The sequence below is a fragment of the Chiloscyllium plagiosum genome, unplaced genomic scaffold (assembly GCF_037043375.1).
Source record: "Chiloscyllium plagiosum isolate Xiang-an unplaced genomic scaffold, Cpla_swu_hap1 HiC_scaffold_6, whole genome shotgun sequence".
Classification (NCBI taxonomy): domain Eukaryota; kingdom Metazoa; phylum Chordata; class Chondrichthyes; order Orectolobiformes; family Hemiscylliidae; genus Chiloscyllium; species Chiloscyllium plagiosum.
The window spans coordinates 132,449,177-132,472,250 of record NW_028270144.1 but is presented as its reverse complement, the minus strand read 5'-3'; the positions used below and the strand labels follow the sequence as shown (position 1 = coordinate 132,472,250).

At 57.3% G+C, this 23,074-nt stretch overlaps 1 protein-coding gene across 2 annotated transcripts in view; it reads right to left on the bottom strand.

Annotated features, from left to right (window-relative positions):
• Positions 1-1,047: 1,047 nt before the first annotated feature.
• Positions 1,048-23,074, bottom strand: part of rrp8 (ribosomal RNA processing 8) — a 22,872-nt gene continuing 845 nt past the window's right edge. The window contains exons 2-7 of one of the 2 annotated variants that reach the window (XM_087988520.1): positions 10,294-10,441; positions 8,320-9,440; positions 6,649-6,778; positions 3,864-3,970; positions 3,330-3,426; positions 1,048-1,489 (exon numbers count right to left, since the gene is read on the bottom strand). In XM_087988520.1, coding sequence (XP_087844646.1) covers positions 1,376-1,489; positions 3,330-3,426; positions 3,864-3,970; positions 6,649-6,778; positions 8,320-9,440; positions 10,294-10,392 — 1,668 coding nt within the window. In that variant the 5' untranslated portion in view covers positions 10,393-10,441 and the 3' untranslated portion in view covers positions 1,048-1,375. The remainder of the gene's footprint in view (positions 1,490-3,329; positions 3,427-3,863; positions 3,971-6,648; positions 6,779-8,319; positions 9,441-10,293; positions 10,442-23,074) is intronic. The other variant, XM_087988521.1, reaches the window with a different exon arrangement.

The following is a 23,074-nucleotide window of genomic DNA, read 5'->3' as shown; positions in this document are numbered from 1 at the left end:
CACAGGTCAGGCAGCATCTGTGGAGCAGGAAAATCGATGTTTCAGGCAAAAGCCCTTCATCAGGAAGAGAGGCAGGAAGCCTCCAGAGTGGAGAGATAAATGGGGCTAGTATGTTTAACATTTATCGAAGAGACAAGTTTAAAGCTTTGAATACCTGGAAGGATTAGATTGTCACATGACCATATCTGGTGGAGTTTAGAACAGTCAGAGGTGTAACAAAATTAAGAACTGCAGATGCAAGTGATCTGAAATACAAGTAGAAACTGCTGGAGAAACTCAGCAGATCTGACAGCATCTGTGGGGAAAAAGCAGAGTTAACGTTTACAGTCCAGTGGTTCTTCATCAAATCACCAGACTCAATCAGAAGTGACTTCTTTTCTCAGGCCACAACGCAAGGTCGTGTTGAAGCTGTACAGGACTTTGGGAGGCTACAGTTGGAGTTGTGTGTTCGTTTCTGGTCACTGTACTGTCGGAAGGATGTGATTGCACTGGAGGGGGTGCAGAGGAGATTCACCAGGACACAGCACTTCAGCTATGAAGAGAGGTTGAATAGGCTTGGGTTGGTTTCTTAGCAGAGAAAGCCAAGAGGGGGACCTGATAGTGATGTATAAGATAATTAAAGACATGGACAGGCTAGATAGAAATCAGCCTTTTCTCTTGGTCAATAACAAGAAGGAGCACATTTTTGTAGTGAAAGGCAGGAGGTTGAGGGGATTTGTGAAAGTCTTTTTTCCACCTCGAGGATGGTGGATGTCTGACATGCACTGCCTGGGAGGGTAGCTGAAGTAGGAAAACTCACAACCTTTAGAAATAATTGGAAAAGCATTTGAAGTGTCACGCCACTCAAGGCTATTGCAGAATTCACATTGTTTTGTCAGTACAGACTTGATGGGCCAAAGGACCTCTTTTGTACGATGTGATTCTATGAAAGTCAAGAGCCTTTACTTAGTTTTAGGGCAGGGCCAGCTGGAATCAATGTGCAAAGTAATATTGTAGACTTATTACAAAGTCCTTCTCAGCCATTGCTGTTTACTCAGACTTTTGATGACCCATCATCAAAATTTATATGAAAATACAAAAGTCAAAATCTACAAATTAATCACAAGTACAGAAACCTAACCGGCACAGATTCCAGTCAACTCGAGCAGTCCAAAAGTGTACACACCCTCAGATCACAGCTTCTCTATGCACGGGCCAAACTCTGCCTTCTTCGTGAGGTATTACAAAATCCTTGTGAATCATCCCATTTGAAAAAGGCAGAAAAATAATACCGAATGTCTTGTTTTCTACAGTTCTACATCAGTCTGTGGGGAAACACCCTCCCTCCGTAATCTCTGTTCTCACATTCTGTAGTTTACTCAATCTCCAGAGGATCTCAGCGTTTTTTGTAAAGGCAAGGCTTTAGTTGCAGATGAGGAAGTTTCCCTTTCTTCACAGGAGACCCATTCTTCATGAAGTCAAACAGATAAAAGTATTTGTTCTGCATGTCCTGTGGGAACGAGCAAACAACATGCCTGAGCACCGAAATATCACACGATACAATGAAGTTTCTGGGCCAGGACCACCCCCTCTCCAGAGACCAGCTGTCTCTCCCCGGATCATCCCTGCTGACTAGTCCCACAACCAACTCCCACCACTAACTCCGACCACCGATATCCCCAACCAGCCCCTGCCATGACACCAGCTCCAAAACTGGACTCAGAAACTCACCTCATTACAAGAAGCTCTCCTTCCACAACAGTACACATTCCCCACCCCTTCCCTAAAACCAGCATCCTGTCACCAAATCACCCTTTACTTCCAAGTGGAAAGTCCTTGACACTGATCCAGCTCTCTCAGAGCCAGCTGTTAAGTGTGATCAGAATCTTAGAATCCCTACAGAACTTAGAATCCCCACAGTGTGGAAACAGGACCTCCAGCCCAACAACGTGAAAGTGAGGACTGCAGATGCTGGAGATCAGAGTCTAGATTAGAGTGATGCTGGAAAAGCATAGCAGGTCAGGCAGCATCCGAGGAGCAGGAAAATCGATGTTTCAGGCAGGAGCCCTTCATCAGGAATGAGGCTGGATGCCTTGGGGATGGAGGGATAAATGGGAGGGGGGTGGGGCTGGGGAGAAGGTAGCTAAGAGTGCAATAGGTAGATGGAAGGAAGTGGGGATAAAGATGATAGGTCAGAGAGGAGGGTAGAGTGGATAGGTGGGCAGGTAAGGCATGTCATGAGGATGGTGCTGAGCTGGAAGGTTGGAACTGGGGTAAGGTGGGGGAGGGGAAATGAGGAAACTGGTGAAGTCCACATTGATGCCCTGGGGTTGAAGTGTTCCGAGGCGGAAGATGAGGCGTTCTTCCTCCAGGTGTCAGGTGGTGAGGGAGCGGCGGTGAAGGAGGCCCAGGACCTCCATGTCCTCGGCAGAGTGGGAGGGGGAGTTGAAATGTTCGGTCACAGGGCGGTGAGGTCGATTGGTGCGGGTGTGCCAGAGATGTTCCCTAAAGCGCTCTGCGAGAAGGTGTCCAGTCTCCCCAATGTAAAGGAGACAATAAATGACATCAGTGGAAGTGCAGGTGAAACTTTGGTAGATATGGAAGGCTCCTTTGGGGCCCAACAAGTCCACACTGATCCTCCATAGAGTTAGCCATCCAGAACGATTCTCCTACCCTATTATCCTATATTTTCTCCTGACTAATGCACCTAATCTGCACATCCCCGAACACTATGGGCAATTTAGCTTGGCCAACCCACCTAACATGCACACCTTTGGATTGTGGGAGGAAATCAGAACACCCAGAAAAAATCCACGCAGACATGGGGAGAATGTGCAAACTTCACAGAGAGGTTGGAATCGAACTTGGGTCCCTGGCACTGTGAGGCAGCAGTGCTAATCAGTGCGCCACCACGCCACGCCCTGAAACTTTTTTTTTCACTTTACCTGCTCAAATGTGGACTATTAATCTCATGGGATGAGAGGGATTTATTAAAGGAAATGAAGGTGATAGCTGAAGTAATTCCATAGATTCTGGTATTTGTCACCAAGTCCACCCTTTGTTTACACATGGCACGTCTTTGACACTGATCCATCTCCTTCAGAGCCAGCTCTCAGTGAACAGAACCTCTGACACTCCTGTTTTTTTTTCTCCCTTTTTACCCCCACACTACCGCCTAACTGCGGTAGTGGAAACTCTGTTTATAACAGTCAGCCAGGGGTACCTGGCTGAACCAGGTTAACAGCCCCAAACAGGGAACACATTCTATGATGTCCACCTGGCTGACCTTGTTACAATCACTACAATCCCTACCCCCGATTAGTCAAGTCAAGTGTAGTTTTAAACGATACCTTTGAAATCAGTTTAAAACCAAGAGATCCAAGGACACTGGTAAAACTCCGAACATCTTCAAATCTGCTGGCCACTTCAGCAATCTTCAGAATCCCCCTGGTCAAACAGAAAGATCCAGAGATGGATAGCACATCAACTGTGAACCTGTTGCACCGGCCCCAGGGTCATTTTCATGATCAGCTCTTCCTCCTTCATCCACCCACACAGTAAGTCCATGGCCGCTCTCCCACGCCTCTCCACCCTCACTACTCTTTCTTCCCTCCTGCTGTTGTCCCCTCAGGTTACTTGTGTCAAAAGAGTTAAACAGCTGAAGCCCACGTTTCAGCTCTCCTGTATTCCAGATTAAAACATTTTCTAACTTCTCTCCAAAATTCAAAAGCAGGTCACAAAGGGGCTATAGAAATAAATCTTTTTAGGAGGCGTACATGAGAAATATGCAGGATTTGAGAGTTGGATTAGGAAAATGCAGCGGAGTTGAAAGGACCTGTGCCAATGTGTTGAGTTACTAAATGAGAGGGAGTCACCGGGCTTACCCTGGTCGAAGGATACGATTGGCCTCTGTCAGGAAATCCACAAGGTTCGTGCCCATCAGTGCAAGACAGAAGACAACGATATCAACTGATTCAGCATGCAGAGGAACCTGAAGCACCACAAGCAAGATGTCAAAAGCAAGCTCAGTTTCTTTGAAAATCATAGAAGAGCACCCACTGAGTACCTCAAAGAACAGTCCAGTTAGTCCCTGCTCTTTGCCTGAACCTTCAATTCTTTTCCCATCAAATGTTTTGTTTTCACGAACAGTGTGTTGCTGACAAAACAAGCTCATCCCTAACTACATCCAGAAGAGGTGGCAAATATGTTCTAATAAATACAAGTTCTCAGAACACTGAGCCAAACTGCTGAGCCACCCGCGAAGCAACACAGATGACAGATAAAGAAATGGCAAACATCAAGTCCAATCAGAATAGAGAACACTAAAAAGCCCAAATTCATGGTGCTTTATCCCAATGTACATGGTTGATGGTTTGAATACACAAATAGAGGTAATTGGGTATAGTTTAGTTGTGGTAACAGAAACAATTGGCAACTGCATATCCAACAAATTATATATCTAGGAGACACAAACAAAAAAAGAAAAGGAAGTGGGCTAACACTTCTCATGCAGGTCGACAACATTACATGGCTGAGAAATGATCTTCGATTGAAGGATCAAGATGGAAAATCAATCTGGGAGGAGTTAAGAAAGAGCAAGGGGAAAACATAGTGGGAGTTCTTTAGATCAGATTCCCTACAATATGGAAACAGGCCCTTTGGCCCAACAAGTCCACACCAACCCTCTGAAGAGTAATCCACCCAGACTCATTGTCCTACCCTATATTTACCCGACTAATGTACCTAACACTGTGGGCAATTTAGCACGACCAATTCACCTAACCTGCACATCTTTGGATTGTGGGAGGAAACCAAAGCACCCGGAGGAAACCGACACAGACACGAGGAGAATGTGCAAATACACACGGAGAGTCGCCCGAGGCAGGAATCGAACCCAGGTCCCTGGCACTGTGAGACAGTAGTGTCTACACACTAAGCCACTGTGCTGCCTGTTTATAGAACACCAAGTAGTAATGTTGGACACACTGTGAAACCCGAAAGTAGAGATGTATGTAACATGGATAGCAGAGTAGTGGACCACCTTAAACATCTTCCATTGTTCCTCTACCGTATTTTCAGCTAAATAAGTTTCCCAGTCCACTCCAACCAACTCTGCACTCATCCCCAAAAAATTATCTTTGTTGAAGTCGAGCACAATTGTTTCCAGCCCTAGTTTCTCACTCTGTATTATGTCACATTATGGTCATGATTCCCGAGGGGGTCTTTTGCTCTGACATCATTCATGAAACCAGTTTCATTGCATACCACCAGATCCCTCACCTGATACAGATATTGTTCTGCCAACTGTCCCAAATACATGCTATGAATTCTACCTCATGGATACCTTTTCTAATTTGATTTTCCCAAATAAAAGATGTTTAAATTCACTCATGATTAATGTACTAGCTAGTTTAGCAGGTAATGAGGAAGGCAAGTGGAATGTGGGCCTGAATTTCAAAGGAAATTGGATGGAAAAAGAGAGCAGTTTTGCTAGAATTACAAAAGTTGAGTGTGTAGTGCTGGAAAAGCCAGTCAGGCCAGGCAGCACCCAAGGAGCAGGAGAATCGATGCTCCGGGCACAAGTCCTCCCACCAGGAACCCCACCCCCGCCACAATAAGGAGTCCTGATGAAGGGCCCACGCCAAAAACCTCAACATGGACGCCACTAACCCGCTGCTGCGCCCACCGCCCACCCCCCCCACCACCAGCACCACACACCCAACTCTGATGTCCAGCATCTGCAGTTCTCACTTTCCCCTAAAATTACACAAGGCATGAATCAGACCACAGCTGGAATACTGGGAATAGTTTTGGAATCCTTATTTAAGAATAAATATACTGGCACTGGACACAGGATTGTCTAGTATGGAGTGTCAATCTTATAAGGAGAGGTTGAGTAGGTTGGGCCTGTGCTCATAGAAATTTAGAAGAAAGAGAAGTGGTTTTATTCAATCATAAAAGATTCTTAGGGGACTTGACAGTGTAGGTGCAAAAAGGCTTGTCTCCCATTGTGAGATAGTCTAGGGTCAGAGGGCATCATTTCATAGTAAGGGATCAGCCATTTAAAACTGATGAGGAGGAATTTCTTCTCTCAGAGAGTAGTGAATCTGCAGAATTCTTTACCTCAGAGGGCTGTAGAGGCTGGGTCATTTAGTACATTCAAGCCTGAGACAAACAGATTTGTAACCAGTAAGGGAATCCAAGGTTATGAGGAAAAGGCAGGAAACTGGAATTGAGGATCAGATCAGCCATGATCTCAGTGAATGTCAGAGGGACTCAATGGGCTGATTGGTCGACTTCCACTTCTTTGTCTTATGTTCTGATTGTACGACAGCAAGCACAGGAAAATCAGGGTAAACACATATCATGAGAGATGGGGAATCAGGTTGAAATTGGGACCAAGGGAGAGAGGGGAAATCAAGCAGAAACCAGAGTCAACAGAGGGGGAAATCAGAGTGAAACTGAGTGAGAGCGTTGGTGGAATCAGTGACAAACTTAGACATAGGGAAAATCGGGAACAAAAGGCGTCAGGGACGTACAGTTACACATTAGCAAAGGAATGTCTGGACAGTCAGGCCTAGCTGTCCCCAGAGATATGACTGAATGATCTTAGGTAAATCTCATTTCTCTTGCGGGGAGATGATAGAGTTGGGTTCTATCAATACTTACATTCGCCATGTCACAGACAATCACATGTTCATTGAGTGCGACCAAATCAAATGAGTGAACCTTGTTGCTCACGCTCTGGGCAATCTTACAGTCACCGCAGCCAAAATCAGCCACAACAGCAGTGGATGGTCTGTGGGAGCATGAAAGAGAATTTAGAAGCTGGCTGGTCCTTCACTGAATAAACGCAAAAAACAAAAGACATTCTCAACAGTTTAATCGCTGGAAAAGTTCAGGAGGTCTAACAGCATCTGTGGAGAAAAATCAGAGTTAACATTTCAGGTCCAGTGCCCCTTCTTCAGAACTGACGATAGCTAGGAATGTTGGCTTTTATGCAGAAGGTAGGGAGGCGGTAAGGAGTAACGATAGGTGGTAACAGACCCCAAGGAGAAATAAGAACAGTTGGACAAAGGAGCGGACAGTGGTCAGCCCAGGAGAATGAATAGCTGGTAACAGGGGTTGTTAGTGGCTAACAATGAGTTGTGTGTGTACTGGCAGTCTACGTGATAACAAGGCCTGGTGTGTGAGGGTTGCAGGAAGGACATGGGAGAAGGTACCTTAAGGCCCAGAACTGTTGAACTCGATAGTGAGTCCAGAAGGCTGTAGGGTTCCCAAGCAGAAAATGGCATGTTCTTCCTGCTGGAATGAGCTTGGCTGGAGCATTGTAGCAAGCCTGAGAGAGGGATGTTGGCCAGGGAACAGGGTGGTGTGTTGAAGTGGCAGGCAACTGGAAGCTGAGGGCCTGTTATGCAGACAGAACACAGATGTTCTGTGAAACGGCCACCCAGTAAATGCTTCATTTTCCCAGTGTAGAGAAGATCACATTGTGAACAGTGAATACAGTAAACTAGATTTCGTTAATTGCATGTAAAGCGCTGCTTCACCCAGGTGGTGTGCTTTGGCCCTTGGATACTAAGGAAAGAGGAAGTAAACTGGCAGGTGTTATACCTTGTCCATTTGCAGGGGAAGGTACCGTGGGGGTGGGGGCAGTGTTGAGAGTGAGGACGAATGGACCAAAGTGTCTCGGTGGGTATGGTCGCTGTGGAAGGCTGACAAGGGAGGGGAGTCTGTGTCTGATGGTGGCATCCTGCTGGACGTAGTGGAAGTGGTGGCTAATGATCCTCTGGTTGTGGATGTTGGTGGGATGGTAGGTGAGGATGAAGGGGACCCTATCGTTGTTGTGCAAGGGAAGAAAGGGTGGGGAGGGCTACAGTTGCGAGATGGATTGGACATGTTAGAAGATCCTGTCAACTGTGGTGCTGGAAAGTTCTCAGTTGAGGAAGAAGGTGGACATTTTGTCAAAATTGTCAAAACATTAACTGATTTCTCTCCATAGATGCTGCCAGACCTGCCGAGTTTTTCCACTAATTTGTTTCTATTTACAATTCTTTCATTTTTTTGTACTTCACACTGAGGCTTGCCCACATCTCTGCTGCTCCTATCCCTCATTCCTCTTGGATTTAGAAGGTACCTCAAACAAACTCTCACTCTTGCCCGTTGCCACCACATTACCTTTCTCCCCAGCATTCCCCCCGCCAGCACAGCAATGTTTTTAAAAATTCATTCACAGGAAGTGTGTCACTGGCTAGGCCAGTCCTAGTTGTTCTTGAGGGTGGTGGTGAGCTACTGTTAGCATGCTACTCCTCTCCAACCCCGTGCTCTGCCCAGCTGTACCTGTTTCGGATGTACTGAATGATTCTGTCGACTGGGTTTTCTGGCCAGCGCTCCATCTGAGCTGTGAAACCTTGGTGATAAAGCTGGAAGGAATCACGGTCCTCAGAGAAGAGCTTCACAGCCTCTGCACTGCTCAAGGTGTACAGCTGCTCGTTAATGTAACGGAAACGGGCCGACTTTAGGCGTTCTTCCATCTTGTTTCTCAAAGCCGCTGAGCGGTCTGAGGTCAGGCTGGAGGGACTTGATTCAGTGGTATTTACCCCCACAGCAAGTGCCAAGTCTCTGGCCAGTGGACCTGAACTGCCTGAGGTACAGTCCCTTTGCTCTGCAAGTGACAGATGATCACATATTCTCTTCCTCTTTTTCTTAATCCTTGTCACAGTCTCACTGTTCTGGTTCTGAATTCTTATCCTCTTGTTGAGGTTAGACATATTTTCATGGTTAGTCTCAGAGATTGTTCTCTCTGCTGGATCACTCCCTTCTTCTCCTTTTCCTTTCTTTTGCTTTATTTTAATTTTGTGTCTGTCTGTGATATGTTTGCCTTCACCTTGTTCAGGTTCTAGTTTTCTCAAAATCCTTTCACAGTCAGTCTTCCCCTTCATATCTCCTTGGTTCTTTACAAACAATGTGACCACAGGGTGGAATTTGTTTTTGTTCCGACGCTTGTTTTTCATTTTGTTTCTCCACTGTTGGCGGGTGAGCATTCCCTGGGTCGTGTTTCTTCCCAGTTCACCTGCCTTCAGCAGTTTTGAGCTAGGAGCTGAGCTTCTGTCACCCTTCTCTGCATCTCCACCTTTTACACGTCCAATATCCTTGCTTCCTATGCTGCTCTGCTTTTCATTTCTTATGACAGCTTGCGCAAATGGCGATTTCAGAGGGGCTACATTTCCTTTTTCTGCACCCTCTTTAAATGGGTTTGTACCCAAAGTCTCCTCACTCTCCTCCTTTCCCCGGCTTCTCTTCTTTTTCCTCTTGATTCTCAGCCTAGCTTTCTTTGCTGTTCCATACTCAGGCTTGGACTGTGTTGCCTCTGGATTCTGATCAGGTGCTCCTGCTGCAGAAAGAGTCTGCAGCGTTTGCAGAAGTCTCTGTTTCATCTTTCCCCCAGGTGTCTGTACATTCTAATAAGAAGGAAGAGTTTATGTCAGCGATTCCCCTTCTTAGCATGTAAATACTTAGCAGGTTACTGATCCAAATCTATTCCAATAGGAATATGGGAATGGCTGGAAATAAATGTCCTCAGAGTATTGTGTTACAACACAGGGTAAACCCTACTGCTAATTTAAACCAGACACACAGAAAAGGTCACCTCGCCTCATAATCTTAAATTTCGAGAGGCAGAGAACCATCCCAGATCTCACTATTTAAAGTAAAAATTAACAATTTTATTCTTTAAGTCCAAAAGAGAACATTAAACAACTATTTATAACTCCTTTCTCTTAAACCTATCTTTTACCTTGGTTTTTATGTCCTCTTTGTCTACAGGAGTAGTGCCAGAAGACTGGAGGATAGCAAATGTGGTTCCCTTGTTCAAAAAGGGGAGTAGGGATAACCCTAGTAACTATAGGCCGGTGAGTCACTTCTGTTGTGGGCAAAGTCTTAGAGAGAATTGTAAGGGATAGGATTTATGCACATCTGGATAGGAATAATGTGATCAAGGATAGTCAGCATGGTTTTGTGAAGGGCAGGTCGTGCCTCACAAACCTTATTGAATTCTTTGAAAAGGTGACGAAGGAGGTTGATGAGGGGAAAGCGGTAGATGTGGTATATATGGATTTTAGTAAGGCGTTTGATAAGGTTCCCCATGGTAGGCTACCGCAGAAAATACGGAGGTATGGCATTGAGGGTGAGTTGGAGGTTTGGATTAGGAATTGGCTGGATTCAATGCTATAGACAATGAATATTTTAAATACTTTGAGTTTTATATCTGCGACAAAGAATATTGTAGGAAAGGATAATTAGTTCGCAACTTACTCGGTCGCTATTGCAGTGGGGAGTCTCAGTCTTGTGAACAAGTGCTTTACTCAGGGCCCTGGCTTCCACATCATCGTTCCAATCCTCCTCATCAAACATCTCTCCTCTGTGGCAGGGAAACAGTCAGCTGGGGCAGAGCAAGGGTTGTCTGCATGATCGACAAAACATTGGGGTCTCAAAACAAGCACCATTCCATTTACGCACATCACTGACCCCATCAATATATCAAGAGACCAGGGTTAGAACTCTAGCTACACCCAGAGCAGCACCACTCTTAGCCTGAAGCCCAATCCTCTGCCACAGTACGAACCCAAACTTCTGAAGACCAAAAGAAAAGAAAATGCTAGAAATCAGAAACAAAAACAGAAATTGCTGGTGAAGCTCAGCAGATCTGGTAGCATCTGTGCAGAGAGATCAGAGTTAAAGTTTCGGGTCCAGTGACCCTTACTGTTCTGAAGAAGGGTCGTGGGACCCAAAACGTTAACGGTTCTCTCTCCACAGATGCCACCAGACCTGCAGAGTTCGTCCAGCAATATTTGTTTTTGTTTCTAGCCCCAACATCCTTCCCCACTGTCCCCGAATCCCCTTGCCACACTTCAGCAAACCCCACAACATTTCACCCCCACACCCATGCTCGCTCCTCCCCCACAGTCCACCTGATTCCTCTCCCACACACCCACCAACAGTCCACCCCAGACTCCCCCTCATCTTCCACCCTCCCCCACACACACACACACTCCCCCTCATCTTACACTCCCCCCCCCACACAACCCCCACTTCTTCCTCCCCCCCCAACACACACACCCCTCTTCTTCCTTCACCCCCCCCCACACACACACCCCTCTTCTTCCTCCCCCCCCACACACACACCCCTCTTCTTCCTCCCCCCCCACACACACACCCCTCTTCTTCCTCCCCCCCCACACACACACCCCTCTTCTTCCTCCCCCCCCACACACACACCCCTCTTCTTCCTCCCCCCCCACACACACACCCCTCTTCTTCCTCCCCCCCCACACACACACCCCTCTTCTTCCTCCCCCCCCACACACCCTCTTCTTCCTCCCCCCCCACACACACACCCCTCTTCTTCCTCCCCCCCCCCACACACGCACCCATCTTCTTCCTCCCCCCCCACACACACGCACCCCTCTTCTTCCTCCCCCCCCACACACACGCACCCCTCTTCTTCCTCCCCCCCCACACACACGCACCCCTCTTCTTCCTCCGCCCCCACACACACACCCCCCTCTTCTTCCTCCGCCCCCACACACACACCCCCCTCTTCTTCCTCGCCCCCCACACACACCCCCCTCTTCTTCCTCGCCCCCCACACACACCCCCCTCTTCTTCCTCGCCCCCCAGACACACCTCCCTCTTCTTCCTCCCCCCCACACACACCCCCCTCTTCTTCCTCCCCCCCCCCACACACACACCCTTCTTCCTCCCCCCCCACACACACACACACCCTTCTTCCTCCCCCCCCACACACACACACCCTTCTTCCTCCCCCCCCACACACACCCCCTCTTCTTCCTCGCCCCCCCCCGCACACGCCCCCCCCCGCACACACCCCCCTCTTCTTCCTCACCCCCACACACACCCCCCTCTTCTTCCTCCCCCCCCCACACACACCCCCCTCTTCTTCCTCCCCGCCCACACACACCCCTCTCTTCTTCCTCACCCCCATACACACCCTCTTCTTCCGCGCCCCCACACACACCCCTCTTCTTCCTCCCCCCCACACACACCCCTTATCTTCCTCCCCCCCCACACACACCCCCTCATCTTCCTTCCCCCTACACACACCCCCCTCATCTTCCTCCCCCCCTCATCTTCCTCCCCCCCACACACCCCCCCCTCATCTTCCTCCCCCCCACACACACCCCCCTCATCTTCCTCCCCCCCACATTCCTCACCCCCCACACATGCACCCTCATCTTCCTCCCCCCCCGCACACAACCCCCTCTTCTTCCTCCCCCCCCGCACACACCCCCCTCTTCTTCCTCCCCCCCCACACACACCCCTTATCTTCCTCCCCCCCCACACACACCCCCCTCATCTTCCTCCCCCCCACATTCCTCACCCCCCACACATGCACCCTCATCTTCCTCCCCCCCCCGCACACAACCCCCTCTTCTTCCTCCCCCCCCGCACACACCCCCCTCTTCTTCCTCCCCCCCCACACACACACCCCTCATCTTCCTCCCCCCCACACACCCCCCTCATCTTCCTCCCCCCCACACACACCCCCCTCATCTTCCTCCCCCCCACACACAGCCCCCTCATCTTCCTCCCCCCCACACACAGCCCCCTCATCTTCCTCCCCCCCACACACAGCCCCCTCATCTTCCTCCCCCCCACACACAGCCCCCTCATCTTCCTCCCCCCCACACACAGCCCCCTCATCTTCCTCCCCCCCACACACAGCCCCCTCATCTTCCTCTCCCCCACACACAGCCCCCTCATCTTCCTCCCCCCCACACACAGCCTCCTCATCTTCCTCCCCCCCACACACACCCCCCTCATCTTCCTCCCCCCCACACACAGCCCCCTCATCTTCCTCCCCCCCACACACACGCCCCTCATCTTCCTCCCCGCCACACACACCCCCCTCTTCTTCCTCGCCCCCCACACACACCCCCCTCTTCTTCCTCGCCCCCCACACACACCTCCCTCTTCTTCCTCCCCCCCACACACACCCCCCTCTTCTTCCTCTCCCCCCCACACACACCCTTCTTCCTCCCCCACTACACACCCCCCCTCTTCTTCCTCCCCCCCCCGCACACACCCCCCTCTTCTTCCTCACCCCCGCACACACCCCCCTCTTCTTCCTCCCCCCCCCCCACACACACACCCCTCTTCTTCCTCCCCCCCCACACACACGCACCCCTCTTCTTCCTCACCCCCATACACACCCTCTTCTTCCTCACCCCCATACACACCCTCTTCTTCCTCGCCCCCACACACACCCCTCTTCTTCCTCCCCCCCACACACACCCCTTATCTTCCTCCCCCCCCACACACACCCCCATCTTCCTTCCCCCTACACACACCCCCATCTTCCTCCCCCCCCACACACACCCCCCTAATCTTCCTCCCCCCCACACACACCCCCCTCATCTTCCTCCCCCCCACATTCCTCACCCCCCACACACGCACCCTCATCTTCCTCCCCCCCCGCACACAACCCCCTCTTCTTCCTCCCCCCCCGCACACACCCCCCTCTTCTTCGTCCACCCCCACACACACCCCTTATCTTCCTCCCCCCCCCCACACACCCCCTCATCTTCCTCCCCCCTACACACACCCCCCTCATCTTCCTCCCCCCATCTGCCTCACCCCCCACACACACCCTCATCTTCCTCCCCCCCACACACACCCCCCTCATCTTCCTCCCCCCCACACACACCCGCCTCATCTTCCTCCCCCCCCGCACACTCCCCCCTCTTCTTCCTCCCCCTCCACACACACACCCCTCTTCTTCCTCCCCCTCCACACATACCCCCCTCTTCTTCCTCGCCCCCACACACACCCCTCTTCTTCCTCGCCCCCACACACACCCCTCTTCTTCCTCACCCCCACACACACCCCTCTTCTTCCTCGCCCCCACACACACCCCTCTTCTTCCTCGCCCCCACACACACCCCTCTTCTTCCTCCCCAGCACACACACCCCTCTTCTTCCTCCCCCCCACACACACCCCTCTTCTTCCTCCCCCCCACACACACCCCTCTTCTTCCTCCCCCCCACACACACCCCTCTTCTTCCTCCCCCCCCACACACACCCCTTATCTTCTTCCCCCCCCCACACACCCCTTATCTTCCTCCCCCCCCACACACACCCCCCTCATCTTCCTCCCCCCCACACACACCCCCCTCTTCTTCCTCGCCCCCACACACACCCCTCTTCTTCCTCGCCCCCACACACACCCCTCTTCTTCCTCCCCCCCACACACACCCCTCTTCTTCCTCCCCCCCACACACACCCCTCATCTTCCTCCCCCCCACATTCCTCACCCCCCACACACACACCCTCATCTCCTCCCCCCCCCACACGCACCCCCCTCATCTTCCTCCCCCCCACACACCCCCCCCCTCATCTTCCTCCCCCCCACACACACCCCCCTCATCTTCCTCCCCCCCACACACACCCCCCTCATCTTCCTCCCCCCCACACACACCCCCCTCATCTTCCTCCCCCCCCACACACACCCCCCTCATCTTCCTCCCCCCCACACACACACCCCTCATCTTCCTCCCCCCCACACACACACCCCTCATCTTCCTCCCCCCTCATCTTCCTCCCCCCCACATTCCTCACCCCCCACACACACACTCTCATCTTCCTCACCCCCCACACACACACCCTCATCTTCCTCCCCCCCCACACACACCCCCCTCATTTTCCTCCCCCCCACACACACCCCCCTCATCTTCCTCCCCCCCACACACACCCCCCTCATCTTCCTCCCCCCCACACACACCCCCCTCATCTTCCTCCCCCCCACACACACCCCCCCTCATCTTCCTCCCCCCCACACACACCCCCCTCATCTTCCTCCCCCCCACACACACCCCCCTCATCTTCCTCCCCCCCACACACACCCCCCTCATCTTCCTCCCCCCCACACACACCCCCCTCATCTTCCTCCCCCCCACACACACCCCCCTCATCTTCCCCCCCCCACACACACCCCCCTCATCTTCCTCCCCCCCACACACACCCCCCTCATCTTCCTCCCCCCCACACACACCCCCCTCATCTTCCTCCCCCCCACACACACCCCCCTCATCTTCCTCCCCCCCACACACACCCCCCTCATCTTCCTCCCCCCCACACACACCCCCCTCATCTTCCTCCCCCCCACACACACCCCCCTCATCTTCCTCCCCCCCACACACACCCCCCTCATCTTCCTCCCCCCCACACACACCCCCCTCATCTTCCCCCCCCCACACACACCCCCCTCATCTTCCTCCCCCCCACACACACCCCCCTCATCTTCCTCCCCCCCACACACACCCCCCTCATCTTCCTCCCCCCCACACACACCCCCCTCATCTTCCTCCCCCCCACACACACCCCCCTCATCTTCCTCCCCCCCACACACACCCCCCTCATCTTCCTCCCCCCCACACACACCCCCCTCATCTCCTCCCCCCCCACACTCACCCCCCTCATCTTCCTCCCCCCCACACACACCCCCCTCATCTTCCTCCCCCCCCACACACACCCCCCTCATCTTCCTCCCCCCCACACACACCCCCCTCATCTTCCTCCCCCCCACACACACCCCCCTCATCTTCCTCCCCCCCACACACACCCCCCTCATCTTCCTCCCCCCCACACACACCCCCCTCATCTTCCTCCCCCCCACACACACCCCCCTCATCTTCCTCCCCCCCACACACACCCCCCTCATCTTCCTCCCCCCCACACACACCCCCCTCATCTTCCTCCCCCCCACACACACCCCCCTCATCTTCCTCCCCCCCACACACACCCCCCTCATCTTCCTCCCCCCCACACACACCCCCCTCATCTTCCTCCCCCCCACACACACCCCCCTCATCTTCCTCCCCCCACACACACCCCCCTCATCTTCCTCCCCCCCACACACACCCCCCTCATCTTCCTCCCCCCCACACACACCCCCCTCATCTTCCTCCCCCCCACACACACCCCCCTCATCTTCCTCCCCCCCACACACACCCCCCTCATCTTCCTCCCCCCCACACACACCCCCCTCATCTTCCTCCCCCCCACACACTCCCCCCCTCATCTTCCTCCCCCCCACACACTCCCCCCTCATCTTCCTCCCCCCCACACACACCCCCCTCATCTTCCTCCCCCCCACACACAACCCCCTCATCTTCCTCCCCCCCACACACACCCCCCTCATCTTCCTCCCCCCCACACACACCCCCCTCATCTTCCTCCCCCCCACATTCCTCACCCCCCACACACACACCCCTCATCTTCCTCCCCCCCTCATCTTCCTCCCCCCCACATTCCTCACCCCCCACACACACACCCTCATCTTCCTCCCCCCCCACACACACCCCCCTTATCTTCCTCCCCCCCCACACACACCCCCCTCATCTTCCTCCCCCCCCACACACACACCCCCCTCTCCCCCTACCCCCTCACACACACCCCCCTCTCTCCCCCTCCCCCCCCCACACACACACCCCTCTCTCCCCCTCCCCCCCACACACACCCCCCTCTCTCCACCTCCCCCCCACACACACCCCCCTCTTCTTCCTCGCCCCCACACACACCCCTCTTCTTCCTCGCCCCCACACACACCCCTCTTCTTCCTCCCCCCCACACACCCCCCTCATCTTCCTCCCCCCCACATTCCTCACCCCCACACACACACCCTCATCTTCCTCCCCCCCACACACACCCCCCTCATCTTCCTCCCCCCCACACACCTCCCCCTCATCTTCCTCCCCCCCACACACACCCCCCTCATCTTCCTCCCCCCCACACACACCCCCCTCATCTTCCTCCCCCCCACACACACCCCCCTCATCTTCCTCCCCCCCACACACACCCCCCTCATCTTCCTCCCCCCCACACACACCCCCCTCATCTTCCTCCCCCCCACACACACACCCCTCATCTTCCCCCCCCCACACACACCCCTCATCTTCCTCCCCCCTCATCTCCCCCCCCCCACATTCCTCACCCCCCACACACACACTCTCATCTTCCTCACCCCCCACACACACACCCTCATCTTCCTCCCCCCCCACACACACCCCCCTCATCTTCCTCCCCCCCACACACACCCCCCTCATCTTCCTCCCCCCCACACACACCCCCCTCATCTTCCTCCCCCCCACACACACCCCCCTCATCTTCCTCCCCCCCACACACACCCCCCTCATCTTCCTCCCCCCCACACACACCCCCCTCATCTTCCTCCCCCCCACACACACCCCCCTCATCTTCCTCCCCCCCACACACACCCCCCTCATCTTCCTCCCCCCCACACACACCCCCCTCATCTTCCTCCCCCCCACACACACCCCCCTCATCTTCCTCCCCCCCACACACACCCCCCTCATCTTCCTCCCCCCCACACACACCCCCCTCATCTTCCTCCCCCCCCCACACACCTCCCTCATCTTCCTCCCCCCCACACACACCCCCCTCATCTCCTCCCCCCCCACACACACCCCCCTCATCTTCCCCCCCCCACACACACCCCCCTCATCTCCCCCCCCCACACACACCCCCCTCATCTCCTCCCCCCCACACACACCCCTCATCTCCTCCCCCCTCATCTCCTCCCCCCCACATCCTCACCCCCCACACACACACCCACTCCCCACCCCCCACACACACACCCTCATCTTCCTCCCCCCCCCACACACACCCCCCTCATCTCCTCCCCCCCACACACACCCCCCTCATCTTCCCCCCCCCACACACACCCCCCTCACTTCCTCCCCCCCACACACACCCCCCTCATCTCCTCCCCCCCACACACACCCCCCTCATCTCCCCCCCCCCACACACACCCCCCTCATCTTCCTCCCCCCCACACACACCCCCCTCATCTTCCTCCCCCCCACACACACCCCCCTCATCTCCTCCCCCCCACACACACCCCCCCATCTCCCCCCCCCACACACACCCCCCTCATCTCCCCCCCCCCACACACACCCCCCCTCATCTTCCTCCCCCCCACACACACCCCCCTCATCTTCCTCCCCCCCCACACACACCCCCCCTCATCTTCCTCCCCCCCACACACACCCCCCCACTTCCCCCCCCCCACACACACCCCCCTCATCTCCCCCCCCCCCCCACACACACCCCCCCATCTTCCTCCCCCCCCACACACACCCCCCTCATCTTCCTCCCCCCCCACACACACCCCCCTCATCTTCCTCCCCCCCACACACACACCCCCTCATCCCCCCCCCACACACACCCCCCCACCCCCCCCCCCACACACACCCCCCCTCATCTCCTCCCCCCCACACACACCCCCCTCATCTTCCTCCCCCCCACACACACCCCCCCTCATCTTCCTCCCCCCCACACACACCCCCCTCATCTCCCCCCCCCACACACACCCCCCTCATCTCCCCCCCCCCACACACACCCCCCTCACTCCCCCCCCCCACACACACCCCCCCCACTCCTCCCCCCCACACACACCCCCCTCATCTTCCTCCCCCCCACACACAACCCCCTCATCTTCCTCCCCCCCACACACACCCCCCTCATCTCCTCCCCCCCACACACACCCCCCTCATCTCCCCCCCCCACATTCCCACCCCCCACACACACACCCCTCATCTCCTCCCCCCCTCATCTTCCTCCCCCCCACATTCCTCACCCCCCACACACACACCCTCATCTCCTCCCCCCCCCACACACACCCCCCCCACTTCCTCCCCCCCCCACACACACCCCCCCCATCTCCTCCCCCCCCCACACACACACCCCCCTCTCCCCCTACCCCCTCACACACACCCCCCTCTCTCCCCCTCCCCCCCCCACACACACACCCCTCTCTCCCCCTCCCCCCCACACACACCCCCCCTCTCCACCTCCCCCCCACACACACCCCCCTCTCTCCCGCCCCCACACACACCCCTCTTCTTCCTCGCCCCCACACACACCCCTCTCTCCTCCCCCCCCACACACCCCCCCTCATCTCCTCCCCCCCACATCCCACCCCCACACACACACCCTCATCTTCCTCCCCCCCACACACACCCCCCTCATCTTCCCCCCCCCCCCACACACCTCCCCCCACTTCCTCCCCCCCACACACACCCCCCTCATCTCCTCCCCCCCACACACACCCCCCTCATCTCCTCCCCCCCACACACACCCCCCTCATCTTCCTCCCCCCCACACACACCCCCCCACTCCTCCCCCCCCACACACACCCCCTCATCTTCCTCCCCCCCACACACACACCCCTCATCTTCCTCCCCCCCACACACACCCCTCATCTTCCTCCCCCCTCATCTTCCTCCCCCCCACAACCTCACCCCCCACACACACACTCTCATCTCCTCACCCCCCACACCACACACCCTCACTCCCCCCCCCCACACACACCCCCCTCATCTTCCTCCCCCCCACACACACCCCCCTCATCTCCTCCCCCCCACACACACCCCCCTCATCTTCCTCCCCCCCACACACACCCCCCTCATCTTCCTCCCCCCCACACACACCCCCCCATCTTCCTCCCCCCCACACACACCCCCCTCATCTTCCTCCCCCCCACACACACCCCCCTCATCTCCTCCCCCCCACACACACCCCCCTCATCTTCCTCCCCCCCACACACACCCCCTCATCTTCCTCCCCCCCACACACACACCCCCATCTCCTCCCCCCCACACACACCCCCCTCATCTTCCTCCCCCCCACACACACCCCCCTCATCTTCCTCCCCCCCACACACACCCCCCTCATCTTCCTCCCCCCCCCACACACCTCCCTCATCTTCCTCCCCCCCACACACACCCCCCTCATCTTCCTCCCCCCCACACACACCCCCCACATCTTCCTCCCCCCCACACACACCCCCCTCATCTCCTCCCCCCCACACACACCCCCCTCATCTTCCCCCCCCCACACACACCCCTCATCTTCCTCCCCCCTCATCTCCTCCCCCCCACATTCCTCACCCCCCCACACACACACCCTCATCTTCCTCCCCCCCCCACACACACCCCCCTCATCTTCCTCCCCCCCACACACACCCCCCTCATCTCCTCCCCCCCACACACACCCCCCTCATCTCCTCCCCCCCACACACACCCCCCTCATCTCCTCCCCCCCACACACACCCCCCTCATCTTCCTCCCCCCCACACACCACCCCCCTCATCTTCCTCCCCCCCACACACACCCCCCTCATCTTCCTCCCCCCCACACACACCCCCCCTCATCTCCTCCCCCCCACACACACCCCCCTCATCTTCCTCCCCCCCACACACACCCCCCTCATCTTCCTCCCCCCCACACACACCCCCCTCATCTTCCTCCCCCCCACACACACCCCCCTCATCTCCTCCCCCCCCCACACACCTCCCTCATCTTCCTCCCCCCCACACACACCCCCCTCATCTCCTCCCCCCCACACACACCCCCCTCATCTTCCTCCCCCACACACACCCCCCTCATCTTCCTCCCCCCCACACACACCCCCCTCATCTTCCCTCCCCCCCACACACACCCCCCTCATCATCCTCCCCCCCACACACACCCCCCTCATCTTCCTCCCCCCCACACACACCCCCCTCATCTTCCTCCCCCCCCACACACACCCCCCTCATCTTCCTCCCCCCCACACACACCCCCCTCATCTCCTCCCCCCCACACACACCCCCCTCATCTTCCTCCCCCCCACACACACCCCCTCATCTTCCTCCCCCCCACACACACCCCCCCTCATCTCCTCCCCCCCACACACACCCCCCTCATCTCCTCCCCCCCACACACACCCCCCTCATCTCCTCCCCCCCACACACACCCCCCTCATCTTCCTCCCCCCCACACACACCCCCATCTTCCTCCCCCCCACACACACCCCCCCTCATCTTCCTCCCCCCCACACACACCCCCCTCATCTTCCTCCCCCCACACACACCCCCCCTCATCTTCCTCCCCCCCACACACACCCCCCTCATCTTCCTCCCCCCCACACACACCCCCCCTCATCTTCCTCCCCCCCACACACTCCCCCCTCATCTTCCTCCCCCCCACACACACCCCCCTCATCTTCCTCCCCCCCACACACAACCCCCTCATCTTCCTCCCCCCCACACACACACCCCTCATCTCCTCCCCCCCACACACACCCCCCTCATCTCCTCCCCCCCACATTCCTCACCCCCCACACACACACCCCTCATCTCCTCCCCCCCTCATCTCCCTCCCCCCCACATTCCTCACCCCCCACACACACACCCTCATCTTCCTCCCCCCCCACACACACCCCCCTCATCTTCCTCCCCCCCCACACACACCCCCCTCATCTTCCTCCCCCCCACACACACACCCCCCTCTCCCCCTACCCCCTCACACACACCCCCCTCTCCCCCTCCCCCCCCACACACACACCCCTCTCCCCCTCCCCCCCACACACACCCCCCCTCTCTCCACCTCCCCCCCACACACACCCCCCTCTCTCGCCCCCCCCCACACACACCCCCCTCTCCCCCCACACACACCCCACTCTCTCCCCACACACACCCCACTCTCTCCCCCTCCACCCCCCACACACACCCCCTCTCTCCCCCTCCACCCCCCACACATCACCCCCCTCTCTACCCCTCCCCCCCCACACACACACCCCCCTCTCTCCCCCTCCCCCCCACACACACACACCCCTCTCTCCCCCTCCCCCCCCACACACACACCCCCCCTCCCCCCATCCCTCTCCCCCTCCCCCATCTCTCTCCCCCCTCCCCTCCCCCTCTCCCCCCTCCCCTCTCCCCCCCCTCTCCCTTCCCCCCCTCCCCCCTCCCTCTCCCCCCCTCCTTCCCCCTCCCTCTCCCCCCCTCCTTCCCCCTCCCTCTCCCCCCTCCCCCTCCCCCCTCCCCCTCCCCCCTCCTCCCCCCACTCCCACCCCTCCTCCCCCCACTCCCACCCCTCCCCCCTCCACCTCCCCCCACTCCCACCCCTCCTCCCCCCTCCCCCCCTCCACCTCCCCCCTCCTCCCCCAAACCACCCCTCCTCCCCCCACTCCCCCCTCCCCCTCCTCCTCCCCCCACTCCCACCCCCCTCTCCCTTCCCCCCCTCCCCCCTCCCTCTCCCCGTCTCCCCCCCTCCTTCCCCCTCCCCCCCTCCTCCCCTCCCTCTCCCCCCCTCCTTCCCCCTCCCTCTCCCCCCTCCTTCCCCCTCCCTCTCCCCCCTCCCTCTCCCCCCTCCTTCCCCCTCCCTCTCCCCCCTCCCTCTCCCCCCCATCTCTCTCCTCCCCCCATCTCCCCCACCCCCCCCGCACACACCCACCTCTCTCCCCCTCCCCCCCACACACACCCCCACCTCTCCCCCCTCTCCCCCCTCCACCTCCCCCCTCCTCCCCCCAAACCACCCCTCCTCCCCCCCTTCCCCCTCCACCTCCCCCCTCCTCCCCCCACTCCCACCCCTCCTCCCCCCACTCTCACCCCTCCTCCCCCCACTCCCACCCCCCTCCTCCCCCCTCCACCTCCCCCCTCCTCCCCCCAAACCACCCCTCCTCCCCCCAAACCACCCCTCCTCCCCCAACTCCCCCTTCCCCCTCCTCCTCCCACTCCCACCCCTCCCCCCCCTCTCCCCTCCACCTACCCCCACTCGCACTCCTCCCCCCCTCTCCCCTCCACCTCCCCCCTCCTCCCCCCACTCCCACCCCTCCTCCCCCCTCTCCCTCCCCCCTCCCTCTCCCTCCACCTCCCCCCTCCCTCTCCCCCCCTCTCCCCCCTCCACCTCCCCCCTCCCTCTCCCTCCACCTCCCCCCCTCCCTCTCCCCCCCTCTCCCCCCTCCACCTCCCCCCTCCCTCTCCCCCCCCATCTCTCTCCCCATCTCCCCCCCCATCTCTCTCCTCCACCCCATCTCCCCCACCCCCCCCGCACACACCCACCTCTCTCCCCCTCCCCCCCCACACACACCGCCCTCTCTCCCCCTCCCCCCCACACACACACCCCCACCTCTCCCCCCTCTCCCCCCTCCTCCCCCCCAACCACCCCCTCCTCCCCCCACTCCCCCCTCCCCCTCCACCTCCCCCCTCCTCCCCCCACTCCCACCCCTGCC